At 41.7% G+C, this 18993-nt stretch overlaps 1 protein-coding gene across 3 annotated transcripts in view; it reads left to right on the top strand.

Moving 5' to 3' along the window:
* The window catches only part of LOC114707476 (nesprin-1), a 280202-nt gene that overhangs the window by 177243 nt on the left and 83966 nt on the right, over nucleotides 1-18993 (top strand). For 2 of the 3 annotated variants that reach the window (XM_028890206.2, XM_037200367.1), the window contains 8 exons: nucleotides 2699-2859; nucleotides 4742-4892; nucleotides 8120-8347; nucleotides 8725-8823; nucleotides 12271-12458; nucleotides 13139-13262; nucleotides 15281-15447; nucleotides 18527-18680. In XM_028890206.2, the coding sequence (XP_028746039.2) occupies nucleotides 2699-2859; nucleotides 4742-4892; nucleotides 8120-8347; nucleotides 8725-8823; nucleotides 12271-12458; nucleotides 13139-13262; nucleotides 15281-15447; nucleotides 18527-18680 (1272 nt within the window). Of the gene's footprint in view, nucleotides 1-2698; nucleotides 2882-4741; nucleotides 4893-8119; nucleotides 8348-8724; nucleotides 8824-12270; nucleotides 12459-13138; nucleotides 13263-15280; nucleotides 15448-18526; nucleotides 18681-18993 lie in introns of those variants that run through there. The other variant, XM_037200368.1, reaches the window with a different exon arrangement.

The following is an 18993-nucleotide window of genomic DNA, read 5'->3' as shown; positions in this document are numbered from 1 at the left end:
TCGTAGTTCATCATGATTACACATTTAATCAACCCTTACTCTGTACTGATGACTGGCTCTCTTCAGTACACTGTGAAACAAGAACATGAGTGGGATTTACACCTTAAGAACTAAGATTTTATTCACACAAGTGGGTAAGTAGCAGTCCCCCGACAGAGGTGTGGATAAACCCGATATTTATGACTCGGTCAGGGAAGACTGAGAAAAGCAGGTTTTGGAGCTGGAGGACAGACAGATGTTCCTGGATAGAGGAACAACATTAGATGTGAAAAGTGTTAGTGTGGCGGCTGTACTGTAGCTCCAGATAGAGGGGCATTAACATGGAAGGCTGGGCAACGACCCAACAACGAAACCCCAAATATTACTCTCCTGGTAAGAGAGAGCTGGGTCATCTGAGTTCTTAAGAAGATCACACAGCAATAGATGTGCCTGGGGTGGAGAGGGGATGTCTAAGCAAACAGAAATCCAGTAGCAAGGGTGCAAGACCGGGGTGCTGTGTACAGTTAGAAAGTCTTACAGAGCCCCGCTATGTGCTTGTGGACACTGCCACACAAGCATGTGGAATGACATGGAGGGCTCTCTTTGACCTCCCTGTTCACTATTCTGTTTGACAACTCTTATTCCAGTTGACAACCCGCGGGTGGCTGTGCTAAGGGACTTTCGCTTCTTCCATGTCCTGGCGGGTGATATGCACCCACCGGAAGGCCCAGTTAAATTTCCCAACAGACACGGCCTGGCATGGAAGTGAATGTTTACAGAGAAGGGCCTGAAGGTTGCCCCACAGCTGAAGGGCAGAGTCTAGTTTTAGCTATAACTCTCCCTGATGAGAGCCCATTCTTTCCCAATGCCTTCTGCGGCCATTTGTACATCATATTCCCTGGACGTTGGTGACAGCGCCTTACAGCATCGTTCTGTTTTGTTTAGTTTGGTTTTGCCAATCCTCTTCTGTTCTTTGAAGCCCTCTGACTCACAATCTGCTATGGGTAGTGCAGGCAAAATATTATATATATAATTTTCAAACATTGCCTTCTCCATGGCTCTGGAAAACACAGGGGCACAGCCACAGTGATTGACACTTTTGATTGCATTTGAGGAATTACACTGAGCAATGACCTGGGAGCTCACAGGTAGTCATAAGCCAGATTCAATGTTATGGCATCAAGAAGCATCGTACTTGAGGATGTACATCTCTGTGCTATCAGGAGGCTCTGCCTAGTCTTATTTGAACCATAGGTGGCATTTTCAGCAACAGTGATGCTCATGTGAGACTATTGAGTCTTTCAAACAGGCAGCTATAATGATTCTAGGATGTTATTTTTATCTTCTATGGTATTGTTATGACTTTAGGAATGGTCCTCGAAAGTACAGTCTTCTCATATGGTATTATAGAATTTAGGGAGATGCTTTGAGTGGCAGGTTGCCTTCTACAAATATTTACATAGCAATTCTGCACTGACTAGTTAAAAAAGGGGAAGCTGGTGAATATTTAAACCTCCTGTCAGATTTGCTTGAATGAGAAGAATTAAGACATTAATTTTCTCCACTTAAGTTTATCATGAAGGTTTATCTTTTCTAATTTAATAGCCAACATTATTTACCTGACAAGATTCAGGCAGCACCTAAAATGTATCAGTGCCTCATACAATTAAGACTTTTGAATTAAAATAGCTCAGAGCTGCTGAAAATCAGTCGGTGGGATAAACCAGCTTTCGTCCCTATGAAAGATGTACAAATGATAATTGGTACCTGCCAGTGGAAGGCACTCAAAGATGAATCTGCTGGTGGATGCTAAGTTCCCCTCCAGGAAAAAAAAAATGTGATTACGTACATTTCACACGCATACAAAAGAGCCTGAACAGTAATTCACCAAAGAGAGGGAATGAGTGATTCAGAATCATAGTATAGGTTTGACTCATTCAAAAATCAGCTTTGCCAGGACTGGGGATGCAACTCAGTTGGAAGAGTGTTGACCCAGCACACGGGATGCCCTGAGCTCGAGTCCTCGGTGGGTAAGTCTAGTGTAGTGTTGTATGCCTGCAATTTCAGCGCTCAAGAGGTAGAGGCAGGAGGATCAGTTCAGTAGCTAGTTTGTGACCTGCTTGGCTTCCATGAGATTCTGTCTCAATTGCAAAGCAGAAGACCTGCACTTCTTTCCAGCATGTGGTATGTGGATATAAATAAAATAAAACTCCACAGCATCATAAACAAACTACATGACATCTCAAGGAACTAATAATTTCTTCCTATAGAGAAAAAATTAATAAGAGAAATCATTGGTGCTCAGTATAAGATAAGATATCCCTCTATTAGATAAACAAGTCCTCATATTAGTTAGCCTAGAGATCTACTGTCCCTATATTCAAAGAATAGATGACTGCTGGTTATTTTGTGAAGTGAATGAACATATTTGAGGATAAGTTAATGGCTGTAAGTGTCTCAGAATTCGGAGCGATAAGCCCAAATCAGGAAAGCGTGGAAAACCAATTCAACAAGAGCTTTTGGAAATATTTCAATAGAGCTTCTACATAACCCATGGGAGTCCACCCTATTATTCAGAGCATTACACGACCATCTCTTGGTCAATCTCTGCAGAATATTCAGTTCCTTGAATGCACCGTCCAAGAGTCTAAGATGTGTACCTAACAGCTCTGCCATCTTTCTTTTTGCTGTTGTTTTTCTTCTGTTTTTGGTTTTCTAGGAGTTTTCTAAGCGGACAGAAGGCATTTCCACCCAGGCTGAGAATCTCGTCAAGGAAGCCTCAGAGATGCCACTGGGGCCCAGGAACAAACACCTGCTCCAGCAGCAGGCCAAGTCAATCAAGGAGCAGGTCAAAAAGCTGGAAGACACACTTGAAGAAGAGTATGTGCTTCACACCTTCTAAACTCCCCTCTCTGGGATCACATCCCATGAGGTCTCTCCTGTGTCTCCTCTGCCAGTCTCTCAAAAATCTCAAGGTGTCTATATGTTCCCACCTGTCTTGAGGAAACAACTCACGATCCAAAAGGAAATTGTTCTCAGCCCAGGAACTGGTATCCATAATAACGAAAGTATACAAGTGATGTGGTGTTTACATCTTGAACTGGTATATTCATCACTAAGCCATATCTATTCATTTCTGTGGCCTTCGTATCATGCAGAGGCAATCTTAACAAAAAATAACCCACATTTACTTTTTTTTTTTTTACTATTTTATTCTAGTGTCACTTGTTAGAAGAGGAGATATCCTGATAGTGTAGGTTCTAGGCCTCAGCATACATCATGTAGAAAAAAAAATATCTCAAACTCCAAGTTCATGAGTGTGTCCATAGTGCCTCAGTATTCAAATTACCATGGATTCACATACCCCTTCCAGAAATTACCTGCAAAACTCTATCTTGGTTTTAAACATTTAATATTTATCTGAAAAGAAGAAATAATATTGTGTCTCTGAGAAATCCTTCTACAGAGTTTGGAGATAAGCTTTTTCTAAAGTAATATCACTAACATTTTTATTTAGTGACACATTGAATAATAGTCTATGACTCTCAAGAAACAAGACTGTAATCACAGGAAGGGTTTCAGAATGTGAAAACTGTTTTCAGTACTCTTGGGGCCTTGCATTTAACATTTTATATTTGCCTAAACTTTAAATTTTGATCAATATTTTATTTGAAACAAATTCTGACTTCAAACTTTGACAACTTTATATTTGATAAACTCCGCGAAATAAAGAGCAAATCTGAGACTATACTAGAAAATAAGCTACTCCTAAATGGATTATAACACCCATTTGAGACTAAATTTTATGTTAAAACCTGCACTATTAGATTGCATTTGCGTTTCTTACACTGCTAAGTGCATTAGACATACACAGGGTTCAAATTTGACACTGTGACACTATTGAATTTGACAATCAATTGATACCATGTTTGTTTTGGTATCAAGTGCCTTCTGTAATCAGGTATAATCTGTTACTTTTCCTTCACCCAAGGACATCAGTTAGTTTAGTGCTAAAGTGTTAGTCTCCTAGTTTCTTTCTAAACTGAAAGCCATGCTCAACTGGTTATATATCCAGAGCTAATACCAACTGAGATCCTCCCATTGAAATCCTATTCTTTAGGCTTACCGCACAAAGAGTCAATGTCGTCTGTAAATAGTTAGGGAGCTCATGAATGAGAGTTTCTGAAAGTCCTTTGGAGTCAGGACTGTAGGAAATCTGTGAATCGCAGAGCACATGATAGGTTATATACCAAAGGTTTCCCCCAGGCTGATGATGATAGCGGGCTTCTGTGCAGCCTGTAATCAGACCACGGCTCTAGCTGCCCTTCACAAACACGTACTGTACCAAAGTATTTCAGTATGAAGTGTTCCAGTAGCACCTCCCCCCACCCCGAAAAGCAAAGGCAATATGTCAAACTATTGAGCCCCAAAAGCTATCCTGGGGGAGTGCTCCGGTGCAGAACTGGACCATGTTGGCTCACACCCTTTGGTGTCAGCATAAAATTACATTCCAAGGGCAGCTCTACTCACAATGCTACTCACAATGTAGCATGTGCACTGTCTCCTCCAGTGCCCGTTCCAGGAAGAGACAGGGAGGCTGGGGTCAGACAGGCAACTCAGATCAAGTACATATGATGGTTTCTGCTTTGGAAGAATCAGAAATATCCCCCCAAAACCTTTCACCTGGTGATGTATAGAAAAAGAAATGTCTTGCTATTCTTTATGGAAATATTGCTTTTTAACTTAATTTGGTTAATTTTAGTATTAAAACCATGGAAATGGTGAAAATCAAGTGGGATCATTTTGGCAGTAATTTTGAGACCCTGTCCATCTGGATAACTGAGAAAGAAAACGAACTCAATGCCTTGGAAACTTCAGCATCTGCCATGGACGTGCAGATCAGCCAAATTAAGGTGACCTGCGCATACGTTATGCTTATAATCTCTCTTTAAGAACATGTCTTACATTTATATCACCAAAAGCTATTTGATCCCACTTAGCAGTCATGACTGATGATACTTTATAGATTAAATTGTGTATTAATACTGTCTGACTTACAGATTCAAATCAATATTGTGTGCAATATCATTAAACTATTTTTATGGTTGCATTATTCTTTTCCTTGATTTTGGTTTGACGCCCATGGAGTACTCTGTTCATACATTTATACATCATGAAGTGTACCCATCATTTACAACTAACTGCACTTTTTAAGAACGATTCCAAATGTCAGACCCAGTATTAGCTGTGTTAGCCAGACATGGTGGTACATTTCTCTAACTCCAAAAGTCACAAGGTAAGGGTGGGAAGATTGACACAAGTTCAAGGTCAGCTTGATCTATACAGTGAGTTCCAGGCCCCTCTGGGATACATAGTGAGACACTGTCTCAAAAAGCCAAAAAAACAAAAACAAAAACAAAACAAACAAAAAAACCCACTCGCCACCTTCCCAAAATGCACTAGTGGCATTTACCTTTATTAATCAGAAGGGGGAGCTAGAGAGATTTCTTTCTATAGAGAAAGCCTTTAGATTTGGCTGTTTTTCTTTTCACTGATGATCTTGCTGCCTGGACAGAGTCATTTATATTGCATTAGCTTTCCAGCTGCCAGAAGAACTAGTTATACAGGTTATCACTGACCTCTCCAGCAGAGCAGCTAAAAAATATGGGCTGCAATAATTGAGATTGCAGTGGTCATCCTTTGCTTTATTTAAGAATTATCTATATATTATTTGAGAATTTTCTACATGCATACAGTGTATTTTGATCATATCTACCAGCTAGTCTCCCTTCTGACTCCTTCTAGAACCCCCACCATGTCCTCCTTCCGAACTTAATGTCCTCTTTTACATATACATTTTCTGTTTTATACAATTCCATGCCACACAGGTTCAGATTCAGCCACTTCCTTCTGCTAGCTCTGTTCACTTTTTTTTTTTTTAACAAAAAAACCCGTCCACCATTAACTATAATAGAATAAATGCCAAGGTGAGGACACATTCATGCTGTGATTCAGACAGCCATGTGCAGGGTGGGAAGGTGAGGTGTCATTCAGCTGACATTGCTCTTGCTCATCAGGCATCCTGTGCAATCAGAGATCCATAGGATATGGCAAACACAGCCTGCTGTCTTCTGTCCTGTCCAAGAAGACAGCTGCCAAGCCCTAAAATAAAATTCAGGAAATATCTTAGCTCTAATAAAAAGTTGTCATTTAATCATTTTCACTAAATTCTAAGAAAAAGAAAATGTCACATTTGAATTGTCGGGTCTCAAAACTTCTCCTTCCAGAGATTAACAAACACTTTATGACTTACTTTATTCTTTCAGTAATTCATTTGCTGTGATATTTAGCCTTATCACAGCAATTCTGAATTATAAAATTGATCAAATGTCATCCCATTCCTCAGACAAATTAGAAATATTTAATTCTTAAATATAGAGTCATTTGTGGATTTTCTTAGCATCAAGCTGGAAATACATTTTGATACACCCAAAATGGTACTTCAAAAATGATCTGAAATATATTAAGCAGATACAAATGACAAAAAAAATGATGTATCAACAGAAGTGACAACAGAGTGGAATCCAAAAGATTTTGATTTAGAAGGTTCATATTCTCATTTCAAACTGATGGTTTGAATAGCCATACTATTCAGAAAGATTAAAAATACATTGGCAATATCCTTTCCACCTTAAATCAAGCTTACGGCTAAAATCAATGGAGCATTTGCATGGCTGTAAAGACAATCCAAGCCTATCCTTGTTCATCATTGTATATATTTCCAAGTCAATACTAATAAATAGCAACAACATATTCTTGGCTCACTTCCATCTTATCTCTGATAGGATATATACATATACACATACATATACATATACATATATATCCTATACACATACACACACACACAAATATTCTCAACCTTATGATCTAATTCCATGGCTTATGTCCACAGAGTTGCTGATGACATGAATGGGTCTGAGAATTCGTAATTTTGTTCTTAACTATGGTTCCTTCTGTTATGTGCTCTGATTATGCAGACAAATTATTAATGCATATTAGAAAATACACATTTGGAACCTATAAGTATTTTTTTCAAAAAGAATCCAATAAAACAGCAAAAGAAATAGAGACTCTATTCATGCTCAGATAACAATGATCTGCCAGGGACTATGCATATGAAAAATGAAAAGGTCATGCCCTTTGAGGGGACACAAGCTCTTCATAGTTGTCTCATCTCAACAGAAGTCACAAACTTATCTTCCCTAGGGTAACAGTGTTTTCCATTTAATATTTTCACATTATGTGGTTTGATTTGCACCCCTCCTCGGAGAAATGACTTGCATTTTCTCATGTTTATGAGACTCCCCCCACACACATACTGCTGCTCACACATATATGCACACATCCTGAGCTGCTCTCCGTTTTTTGCCTGCATTGGCTAATATATAAAATACCAGATTAAATGGACGATATGTACACATTGTTTTTCTGTAGAGTACTTAGCCAGTGAAGAAAGCAGCAGAATCCCAGGTCCTATGAGGATTTTATAAAAACTCTTAGACCAAGTGTCTTGGTCCCCAATGATGGAGGCTCATGTACTGATGGGGTGTAAAGTAGGAAACCACTTGCCTAAGGTATAAATGATAAATGGCCAAAGGCTGTTTTCATGTGTGAGTGCAAAGGGCTCAGTCGATACAACAGACTCGATTAAATTTGGCAAAGTCAAATACATGCAAATATTACTGTTTTTGTAAGTTCCTGGAACACACAGCTATCCCAGATCAGCTGACTGGAATAGTTGATTGATGAGGAAACCCCACACCCCTGTCTCCAGAGGCACTGAGAGAGCACAGGGTTAGCCTTTTGCTTATTTCGTCACAAGAAGTAGCCACTTCTCTGTCTCCCCCATGCAGCCAACACAACCACCATTGCTGTGCACTTTCCATGTGTTTCTATGCATCTGTTCTCCCCAAATGAGGTCAGGAAGCGGGTGGCCTTTGCTTGCCCCTGACCTGAATATGTTTAGGTGTCAGTTAAGCAACCTGTCCTGGTAGTCTCTGCTAGGGATCTGTCATTTATTTCATGCAGGTGAGCCTATTCAGCCCACACTGACATTTTCTCTCATTTTAAACATCAGGTCACAATTCAAGAAATAGAAAGCAAAATCGACGGCATTGTAGGGTTAGAGGAAGAAGCCCAGTCCTTTGCTCAGTTCGTCACCACCGGAGAGTCTGCTCGCATCAAAGCCAAGTTGACGCAAATAAGGCGGTACTGGGAGGAACTCCGAGAGCATGCACGGGGCCTGGAGGGGACGATCCTGGGGCATTTGTCACAGCAGCAAAAGTTTGAAGAGAATCTGATAAAGGTAAGACCTGGTCCATGCAAGTTAAAGTTACATATTTAATATATAGAAATGCAGTAAGTAAACACTACAGAAAGGGAGCAATAAAGAAAGACCACATGCTCACACCCAACAAGTGGTTAGTAACTACATTCAGAATTATTTATATGGCACCTTTGGGATGTACAAATGTCATTATACATTGTGTTAAGATCAAGTCTTCACATTTTTTTCTCTCAAATAAGATGCAATGATTTTAGACTTTATTAAAATGCCTTTTTAAAAATGCAATCATGGCATTGAGAACTTACCTAAAACAGGAAGGTCGCTGTGTCCCCAATACCCTCCTCTGCCCTGTTATGTATCTTAAATTATTTTTATGTCCCACCATTCTTTTTTAGATCCGGCAATCTGTGTCTGAATTTGCAGAGAGGCTGGCTGATCCTGTTAAAATATGTTCCTCAGTTGCAGAGACATACAAAGTTCTCCAGGAGCATATGGTGAGAGTGTATCGCCACACTTTTTCACATTTAGCCACTCAAAAATTTGGTTACTCCTACTTGAAAGAAAAACAGTAAATATTGCAAGAGTTAAAATTGGAAATATTTTATGTTAGTTGAGGAATTAAATGGTTCAAACATAATCATTTCTTATAGCAAGACGTCTGAGTATGCAAATGATTCACATTTATATATATATGTATATATATATATTATTAAGGGAATTATATACATATATTAAGGAAATAGTCATTTAAAATGTATTTATTGGGCTGGGGAGATGGGTGAGCTGATACAGCTCTTGTACTTAAGTATCTGCTGGATCCCAAGCACCCAAAGAAAATCAGGGCAGGCACGATGGCCTTCAATAATGCTCAAGAGACAGATAGGCTAGCAGGGGCAGGGGAGCTGGCTAGACTAGTCAGAACTGAAAGCTCCAGGTTCAGAACAGATCCTGCCTCAATTAACAAAGTAGAGAGTGACTGAGAAAGACACCCGACCTCAAATTTGAGTTTCTGCATGTGTGTAAACACACATGCCCACACATACAAACACATACTTGCATACCACAAACACACACCACATACACAGATACACATGATGTGTAAATGTGCATATATATGTATGTATATGTATAAATGTTTTTCTTCTCATCAGAATACGTGATGTTTTCAGATTATCTCTTCAATGAATCCCTTTCCCACTCTCTACTATTATATGTGCAAGAAAAAAATAACATGTGCAGAGCAGAGTTTAGACACTTATTCAGCCACATTTAGATGTGAGAGAATCTGCCCTGACTAACAGATCTCTGAGAACTGGTTTCTTGGACCTGGCTATGTTAACTCCTGATCACTATCAGTCTTCAGCAAGACAACCAACAGTCTTAGGAAATGTGGGGAAAGCTGCAAAAATAGAGAATCATGCACAAAGAAACACTAACCGGAAACACATTGCCTGATGAGCAAAACAACACACATTGTCCCGGCTTTATGAACACACATGCAACACACTTGTCTGTATTACAGAGGAAGGGAGCTTCACAGACAGAAAACAACGGTTAGCAACACACACACCTGGAAGAATGATAGGATCTATATTGCTTGAACATGTTCAGCAAGAAAGCTTTTTTGTCATTTATATTATTTTAATACAAAAGAGAGAGAAAGTAGGAAAATCCAATTCGATGAAATTTTGATTGTTTTTAACATTAAACATTAAAATGTGATTATTTTAACATGCAACTAATGTTTGAATACCAGAAAAGATCACATTCGGGTTTTTCAATACTCAGATTTTAGAGGAAAACATTTAGAAGCAAATCATTCTTCTTTCCTGAGTTTCTAATGTGAAAAATGGAAGATAAATTTAAAATGTCTCAGGATTTGTATGAAGATTAATTCCTAAATATTTTATTTTTTATTTTTTAAATTTTGCATATATGTGTATGGGGAGCTATCTGCACATGAGTGCAGTGCCTGTGGAGGCCAGAGGGGGCGTCAGAGTCCCTGGAGCTGGAGTTATAGGTGTCAGTGGGCTGTCCAGTGTAGGTGCTAGGAACTGAATTTGAGTTCTGTAGAAGAGCATTCCAGGGCATTAACTGCTAAGCCACAATGACTAAATTGACACATGGAAAGCACATAATGTAACACTTGCTACATTCTGAGTTCCTTTATCATCGGCATCATCAGCATCATCCCCGGCGCCAAAAACCACATCTGTGAACCTTTGTGTATATTTCTATAGATACAATAGCACCTTAAATGTGGATTTTATTAGAGAAGAATGGGATTTTAAAGTTTCATCTATTCAACATATAATGAATAATAATTTTCACAAATAATCTAATTTTGAGATAGTGCAAATGTACAGCCTTATATTCTTTTTTTCAATGTGTTATGTCTTAGATGTCTGTGATCTTGCCCTGAACATAGTTGTCATGATTTTAAAAAAAATAAAATTAAAATTATATTTACATATTTCTTACCAGGGGTGGTATAGAGGTCAGAGGACAACCTTACAGAAATTAATTCTCTCTCCTGTGGGTCAGGGCTATCAAAGTCAGTCATCATGCTTGATGGCAAGCACCTTTACCCCCTGAGATATCTCCCAGGCCATAGCTTGGGGAAAGTCTATCTTTGCAGAGTTCTGCATCTCGGAAGCCCCTTTCTCTTCACATTCACCATGTCTTGCTGCAAGTCACGGCAGGACACTCTTCACCTGCTGAACTCTTCGGTTGCCTTTGCGACTGAAGGAAAAGACTTCGTTGTGATGGGTCTCACTGAAAACTGGGCCTCGTTGCTCATGTCATGCTTTGTTGCTGTCTACCTGTCTCCCTCAGCCGCAGTTAGGGCTTCCGGGATTTCAGTTACCAGAGGTTGATCAACCACAGGTGAAAGATACTAAAGTGAAAATTCTAGCAATCAGTAGCTCATACATTTTAAATAACCTTCATGACTCTCGGAAAGGCCTGACAGAAATGACTGTATACCACAAAGGGAATTTACTAGACAAACTCACATGATACATGCTGGGTAGTCCCAGATGGCTGTCTGCACACTGGAGTGGCTGAGAGCCTGGCTGTTTAGTCCACGGGATTCTTGGCAGTTCCAACCAGGCATTGAAGGATGCCTGGAGAGCTGCTGTCTTCCTTATTGGAAGACAAAGGATGCAGCAGCAGCAGCAGCAGCAGCAGCAGCAGCAGCAGCAGCAGCAGCAGGATTAGCAACCACATTGTAGGTATACTCACCTGCAAATGATGAAGATGGGAAGGACAAATTGGGACAACTTTTCCCTCAGACTTCCTCATATCAGGAGTGCTCATGGAGATTTAATCCTCCCAGGAAAAATCCTCATAGACCCACCCCAGAGGCGTGTGTCTCTTAGTTGATTCCAGATCCAATCTAGTTGACAACCAGGACTAACCATCCCAGTTATCATATATAATTACAATTGTTCTGTCTTCGTTTATGTTGTTAGGGGGGGGCTGCCCCCACTTTTTACAGGGCTCCTATGAGGAGGATAGAGGGATAAGGAATTAGTAGATAGAAAGATAATGGAGAGGAGACAGACAGAAACACAGGATAGCTTCGGGAGGACCTGGATCAAAATCCACCGGCCCCATCTGTCTCTTCAAAAGGGCTTTTTAAAGGAATGCCAAGGGACAGGGCAAAAGACCTCCCCCTTGCTACATCGAAGCATACGCACATCCAAGCGAAGACCCTTCCAGATACCTGGTAACCACGCACTTGGTCAATTCATCCCCTTATGCAGCCCTGCTAGGTAGAGCGAGCTCCGATCTCACTAGGAAACCTCGGAGGGCTCCCACAGTTTATAGATTAAACTTGACATGGGTGTAGAGAAGAAACCAAAAGGGACTGCAAGTCCTTTCAGCCCACGCCTCCCGTGAATTAGGAAGCTCTTGCATTTCCTCTGCTCTCTCCTCAGGATCTCTGTCAAGCCCTGGAGTCGCTGAGCAGCACTGTCAGCACTTTGTCAGCCAGCGCCCAGAAAATGGTGAACAGGGAGTCCTGTACCCAGGAGGCTGCGGCTCTACAGCAGCAGTACGAAGGGACACTACACAAGGCCAAAGAGAGACAGAAGGCGCTGGAGGTCCTGCTGGCCCACTGGCAGAGGTCAGCAGTGTTAGCTCTTGGCTTACTCTCCATGGGCGATAGGAATGTCCCGACGAGCTGAGGTGGGAAACAGTCGCCCTAGACTCAAGATGAGTGAACTCGAATGTCTACTGTGGGGTGTCCATTGAGACATAGGCCTGAGAGTAGGGAGGAAGTATGTGTATCTTTACACATTGTACAGGTGTGAGCAAGTGTGTGAGGATTAGCATGAAAATGAATGAAGCTGCTGGGCAGCGGCGGCACACGCCTTTAATCCCAGCACTTGGGAGGCAGAGGCAGCCAGATCTCTGGGAGTTCGAGGCCAGCCTGGTCTACAGAGTGAGATCCAGGAAAGGCGCAAAGCTACACAGAGAAACCCTGTCTCGAAAAACAAAAAGAAAGGAAGGAAGGGAGGGAGGGAGGGAGGGAGGGAGGGAGGGAGGGATGGAGGGAGGAAAGAGAGAGAGAGAGAAAGAAAGAAAGAAAGAAAGAAAGAAAGAAAGAAAGAAAGAAAGAAAGAAAGAAAGAAAGAAAGAAAGAAAAAGAAAATGAATGAAGCTAATCCCTTTGGTATGCGGGAATAACACAGCCAATGGGCATCATCTGTCACAGTTCATGTCCGACCCACCAACCTAAAGAGATTTCGTCTCTAGTGTGATAGTCTTGGATGAAGTCGTGTCTTTTTTCTTCTCTTTCTCTAGGCTGGAGAAGGGTCTGTCCCCGTTTCTGACCTGGCTGGAGCGATGTGAGGCCATAGCCAGTTCACCAGAGAAGGACATTTCTGCAGACAGAGTCAAAGTGGAGAGTGAACTACAGTTAATACAGGCAAGCTCAAGGACAGCAAGGACGGGAATGGAATGGTCTTGTGTGACTGTGTTTTAAAGTTAATTTGTTAATTAAATGTCTAAGCCTCTTAACCATCCTGAGGACACCATGTGGCATCAAGATATACAGAAACAAAGATGGTATTCTGACTCCCAGACACGGTAACAAGGGGAACTGTGTGGGGACCAGTGTCCATGGTGCCTTAGAAAATCCTGCAATACAATGTGTAGCACCTGGATAGAATTGGCATTCTAGGAGAATCGGGAGTGTCAGAAATGTATAGCTAAGGAGAGGTTGGCAGCAAATATAATTGCTCCATTTTTGAACTTAGGTGATTTAAAAAAACAAAAAAAAAAAAGGTGTTTTTGTAAAAAAGAAAAAGGTGTAAAAAGAAAACAAGAGTGATTGTTATATTCAAGAAAGACAGAAAAAAATGAAGCCCCAACAAGAAGACAGAAAGACAATGTGACTTAAAACATCATTGAGAAGTCCATATTCTAAACTTAAATTTTAAAAAAAAACCATTTTTATTATTAAAGCTGCAGACAATATTGCTGGTTTTTGGATATTAATGTGTTTGGAGGATGCTGTCTGGGCCAGAAAAATCAGCAGGCAAAATTGCTTCTAAAAAGAGATTTATTGTATGATAGAGTCATACAATACAAAACAAAGCTCGACTTTCCATGTCATCCTTTAGTGTAACTAGAGAGAGAAGCAGCGTCCCGCTAGTTTTCTATTTTTCCTAAAAGTCCATCTGAGGCATCTATAGCATCTGAACCTGCTGCCCGCCTCCTGCCTTTTCCCTCCCTCACTTCGGAAGGATGCCCTGGCTCGCATCCTTTCCCACTCCAACTTACGAATGCTCTTCGTCTTCCCAAAAGTCACTTTCCAGAAACGCTGGGACTGTCCGAAGGCTGAAGTGGCTCACAGCTCAGTTTGACCTTCTTTACAAGTGAGGAAAGGTGGTTCCAGAAGGAGAGCCATGGCCCCTTTCCCTAAAAACAAAAGCACGGATCCACTTCCCACTTTGGTGATGCCTATGTTTATCCCATTGTTAATTCTTCCATTTGTTCAACGAAGAGATATATATATTCATGGGTGCCTGCTGTGAGCCAGGTGTCACACCAAATCCTGAAGCCATTAAAATGAACACGTCTTGGGCACTGAGAAGATTAAGAGACTCCACAGGCCTCTGTTGCAGGGTCTGAACACGGCAGTATCAGCCAAGTCTCCTCTCAAATGTGGCCCGACAAAAGTGTGCATGCACTGCTCACCGCCTGGTCTTGCTTCCCAGGCCGCCTCTCTCCTGCATCCTCCCCAGCGCTGAGTCCAACACCTGCTGGGGGTCTTCCTCGTCATCCTGGGAGGGTACTCCATCCTTCCCTGCCTCTTCAGTTTTGTTTGCATCCTGTGTGGATCCTCGCAGGGAAGCAGAAGAAGCCTCTTGAGTGTTCACTGTGTGCTGTGTCGTCTCGCTTGTGATCATTTTCATGGCTGTCACCTGCTGTCATCTTTGATTTTTCTCTTGTTAGCAAGAGCCAGCGGTTTTCATGGCCTCAGAGCACCCAAGAAGTTCATTACCCAACCATCAAAAATAAAAATGAAGTGGTTGTATTGCATGCAGATAAAGTGAACACCCCCTAAATTCTTCAGTTTTGCCTAATAAAGCCTCTAACACAGAGCAATGGCATAATCCCAGTGCCCGGAATGACGTCTTAACTTATACCAGAAGCATGGTGATCTCTTCTGCAATAGATTCTCCTTGATTCTCTTTGTCGACTCAGTTTCCTCATTGTGAGGGAAACTCACAGCTTCCAGATTTGCCTAACTGATACTCAGGCACTGAGAAACCCTACAGACCTCAATATCGTTTTAAAAATTGTTAAAGGTGACCTAGAGCCAATGATAAGCCAAGTAATAAATCTCTCTGATCTGTTGCACAAGAGTGTAAAGCCAGCCTCGGGCCGTCCTCTGGGTCAGTCCTCTTAGAGTGAGGCTAATTGCATTTTGTTCTCCAGGCTCTGCAAAAGGAAGTGGTGTCCCAGGCCTCATGCTACAGCCATCTCCTGCAGCTGAAGGAAATCCTGTTCACAGCGGCCTCCAGAGATGACGTGGCCATGATGAAGCTGCAGCTGGAACAACTGGATGAGCGCTGGAGAGACTTACCACAGATAATCAACAAAAGGTCGGTTCTTCACAAAAGGGCCTCTAATGAAGCTCATTGGTCTGCAGGGTGGCCGGTGTGCTTTGCTTGATTTTATTTAATGTGGCTGTCCAAGGGAAGATTATAGAGGAGACGAGAACTACTCTCTCTGTAATGTTGGAATCCAGGATGTCCTCAGAAGTGAACATTGCTGGTGAGCCTGGACTCAAGGCATTGGTCTTACAGCTGGCCAAATGATGAACCCAAGTACAATACATTGAATAGAGAAGGCTGCTGTTATCTGCATTATTTATTGTACCTGGGAGAAAATAGTTACTAATATTTTACCTCATGTGTTATTTTTCAACTGGAAGTGTTTTACACACAACTGCTACTCCCTATCACTCCAATATACACATTTGAAGAAACAAAGTAAAGTGATGTTGCATTCAATGGAGGTGAAACTAGATTAAATCTTAAGCTGAGGATTAGTATTTGGCATAGGGGCATTTCTAATTAAAAGCATGTCTGCAATTGGTATTGACTACCAATTGTTTTATTGTCAGCACAGCAGCTGCACCTGAATCTACTGCTGTTTCAGCTACTGGCTGAGGCTTCACAATCACTGCCTAGCTGCTCAGGGTGAGGTCCGGTGGGACGCAGAAGTCCTGCCAGAATAGCCTCTGCAGCCATGTGTAGTTTTTAACGAAGTCCATATCATTGTATTTTACGAATAAAGACTCCAGAGTCAGATACCAAGGTGAAAAGCTGCTAACTCAGAGGGGCTGAGAAGCAACAGCTGACCTTTCTCCTTAGACCCAGCAAGAGAGGGTCTCTTTCACTGCCCCAGACCAAAAATGCCCCAGACTCAAAGTCCCTCCTCACTACTTTGTGTCCATTTCTCTATTCGTTTTCCCAGACTCCCCCTTACTCTCTATGGCTACTTCCTGTCAACTAGTTGCTGGCTCTGTCTCTTGACCTAAGATTTTATTTAATTAATGCAAACTCGGGGTTCACAGTGCGTGATCAAATATCCAGCAACAACCAATGTGGTTCTGCGTACTCTTTAATCTCTCTGGCTGCTTAAAAGCTCATCTCTTCGAGCCGGGCAGTGGTGTCACACACCTTTAATCAGCACTTGGGAGGCAGAGGCAGGCAGAGCTCAGTGAGTTCGAGGCCAGCCTGGTCTACAAAGCAAGTTCCAGGACAGCCAGGACTATTGCACAGAGAAACTCCATCTCCAGGGGAACAGCAAAAATAAATAAATAAATAAATAATAAAAAATTTTAAAAAAGAGAAGTTCACCTATTCAGCAACTGTTGATTGAGTTTCTGAAACGAAATTCTGTTCTAGGCACGGAGATCATTCCCCACTTTCATAGTGTCTGTGTTTGCTTCATTCTTATCTTTCACTTGTGCAACCAACCAACAGATTGTTGGCAGGGTACCTGCTGCATGCCAGGCACCACACCAGCTACCGAAACCATTAAAATGAACAAAACGTAACCTTGAGTATTTTTAAAAATCAAAATGGGAATAAGAAGAAACCCATGAGAGGGGGAGCACAGAGAACTTTAGAAAGAAGGAAGAAGAGAGATGTTTTGAGTGGCTGGGGGAGGCACAGAGAAGAAACAGTGACAAGTCTCCAAAGTCAAGGAATTTCCCCTCACACAAAGCAGGCTCTGTTCTCTAACTCCCAGAGAGAATGGAGGGGCTTTCTAACTGACACAAGTGTGCAAAGACATTGAAAGTCCAAGCTATGTGGGCAAGGTGTTCTGGCCGCTTCCTGTTCCGTTGTATTTATCCATGTGACAAGATACTATGACGAACAAACTTAGGAGAAGAAAGGGTTGATTTCGGCTTGCACTTCCAAGTCACAGTTCATCACCGAGGGAAGTCAGGGCAGGAACTTGAAGCAGAAACCACGGAAGAATGTTGCTTGCCGGCTCACTGACAGGGTCGCCCTCAGTTTGCTTTCTTAGATAGCCTAGGATCGCTTGCCTAGGAATGGGGCTGCCCACAGTGGGCTGGGACCTTCTAAGTCAATTCACAACCAGGTTAAAGCTAACTGCAACATAAAGATGGTGTGTTGATAAACTCTGAATGTACACTACCGGATTATGTATTAATATATGAGGACTACTATTTTTAATTCTAGTTTTGGAATTCTGATCTCAGTAACCTATTATTAACCAGCTAATTCACTTACTTTATAAGTTGGTTGGTCTATGAAAATATGCCGAGCCTATTTTCCAATTCTGTAGTTAGCAAAACAAAGAAAGTTTTTGCATTTGTGGAGTGGGAAGAGGAGCAAGTCTGGGTTGGAGGAGATAAATGTTATCATTAAACACATGGATGAGACTGTTTCTGGTGATAAATACTAATAAGGCAACAAAATAAGGTAATGTGGCACTTTAGACACATCTGAGTGGTATGCCAGAGCAGACTAATGTTGCTCTGGGGACCCACACACAGCAGAGGGAGCAAATGGGCAAAAGTTCAAAGGCAGGAGTGAATGAATGGACACGTATAAGAGAGATCAGTGGGAGTGTAGGCAGGCCATATGAGATGAGCCCAGAGAAGATCGATCAAGCAGGACACCACTAGAGAACAGTAAGGAGCTATAGTTCTAACAGGAAGTGGTATGGAAACATAAGAGGAATTCTCTAATCCAATAAGTCCTGCTTGGCTATCACCTTGAGTGTGGGCAGTGGGGAGGTCTGGAGGCAGCAAGACTGCCCTGCCCATGTAGAGTACTTCTGGAAACTGGGCAAGAGAGGAAGGGGCTTAGACTGGAGGCGGGTGGGCTAGGACACAGGGAGAGGTACCACTTTGCATGTGGTGGTGCATTGTTGCTAGAGCAACAGGCACAGCTCAAATGTGGTGATGTTGATGTGGTGTGGAAGCACAGAGGAGGAAGAACAACCTACCAGAATGGACAGGGGTTCAGAGACCAGGAAAACCATGAGAAGGCAGGACTTAGGGATTTGAATATATCCAGAGGTCTGGCTTGTCTCTCTATAACTGTATAACTTTGCTCAGGGGGTAAACTCCTTTCCCAAAGTATAGCAGGAACCATTTTGTTCATTGCCGACCATTTATCACCCTCTTTCTCCCCACAGGATGCACTTCCTCCAGTCTGTGCTGGCTGAGCACGAGCAGTTTGATGAGCTGCTGTTTTCCTTCTCCGTCTGGATTAAGCAGTTTCTCAGTGAATTACAAACGACTTCTGAGATAAGCTTAAGGGACCATCAAGTGGCTCTTACTCGGCACAAGGTAAAATGGGTTCTCTCAAGGTGGAAAACAGATATATTCAGAGAAGAGAGTCCTTGAGTTCAAAGGGACGACACACTTAAATACATACACAGCAACAATTTAGCTTTTGGTTGTATGAAAAATGGCTTAATGATTGAACTTATGGACCCAGCAACTGTGTTGAGAAGGCAGATTAAGCAGATAAAATCACTTCAGGTAAAACAGCTGGGTAACTCCAACAAAACAAAACAAAACACAACAACAACAAAATAAAACCCTGTAATTTTGTAGCACAAAATGTTAAGAATTTCCCTTTTGGAGTTTTCTATTTTGT

The sequence above is a fragment of the Peromyscus leucopus genome, chromosome 8a, assembly GCF_004664715.2.
Source record: "Peromyscus leucopus breed LL Stock chromosome 8a, UCI_PerLeu_2.1, whole genome shotgun sequence".
NCBI lineage: Eukaryota > Metazoa > Chordata > Mammalia > Rodentia > Cricetidae > Peromyscus > Peromyscus leucopus.
Note: the sequence above shows the minus strand (reverse complement) of the source record. Positions and strands in the feature narration are given on the sequence as shown.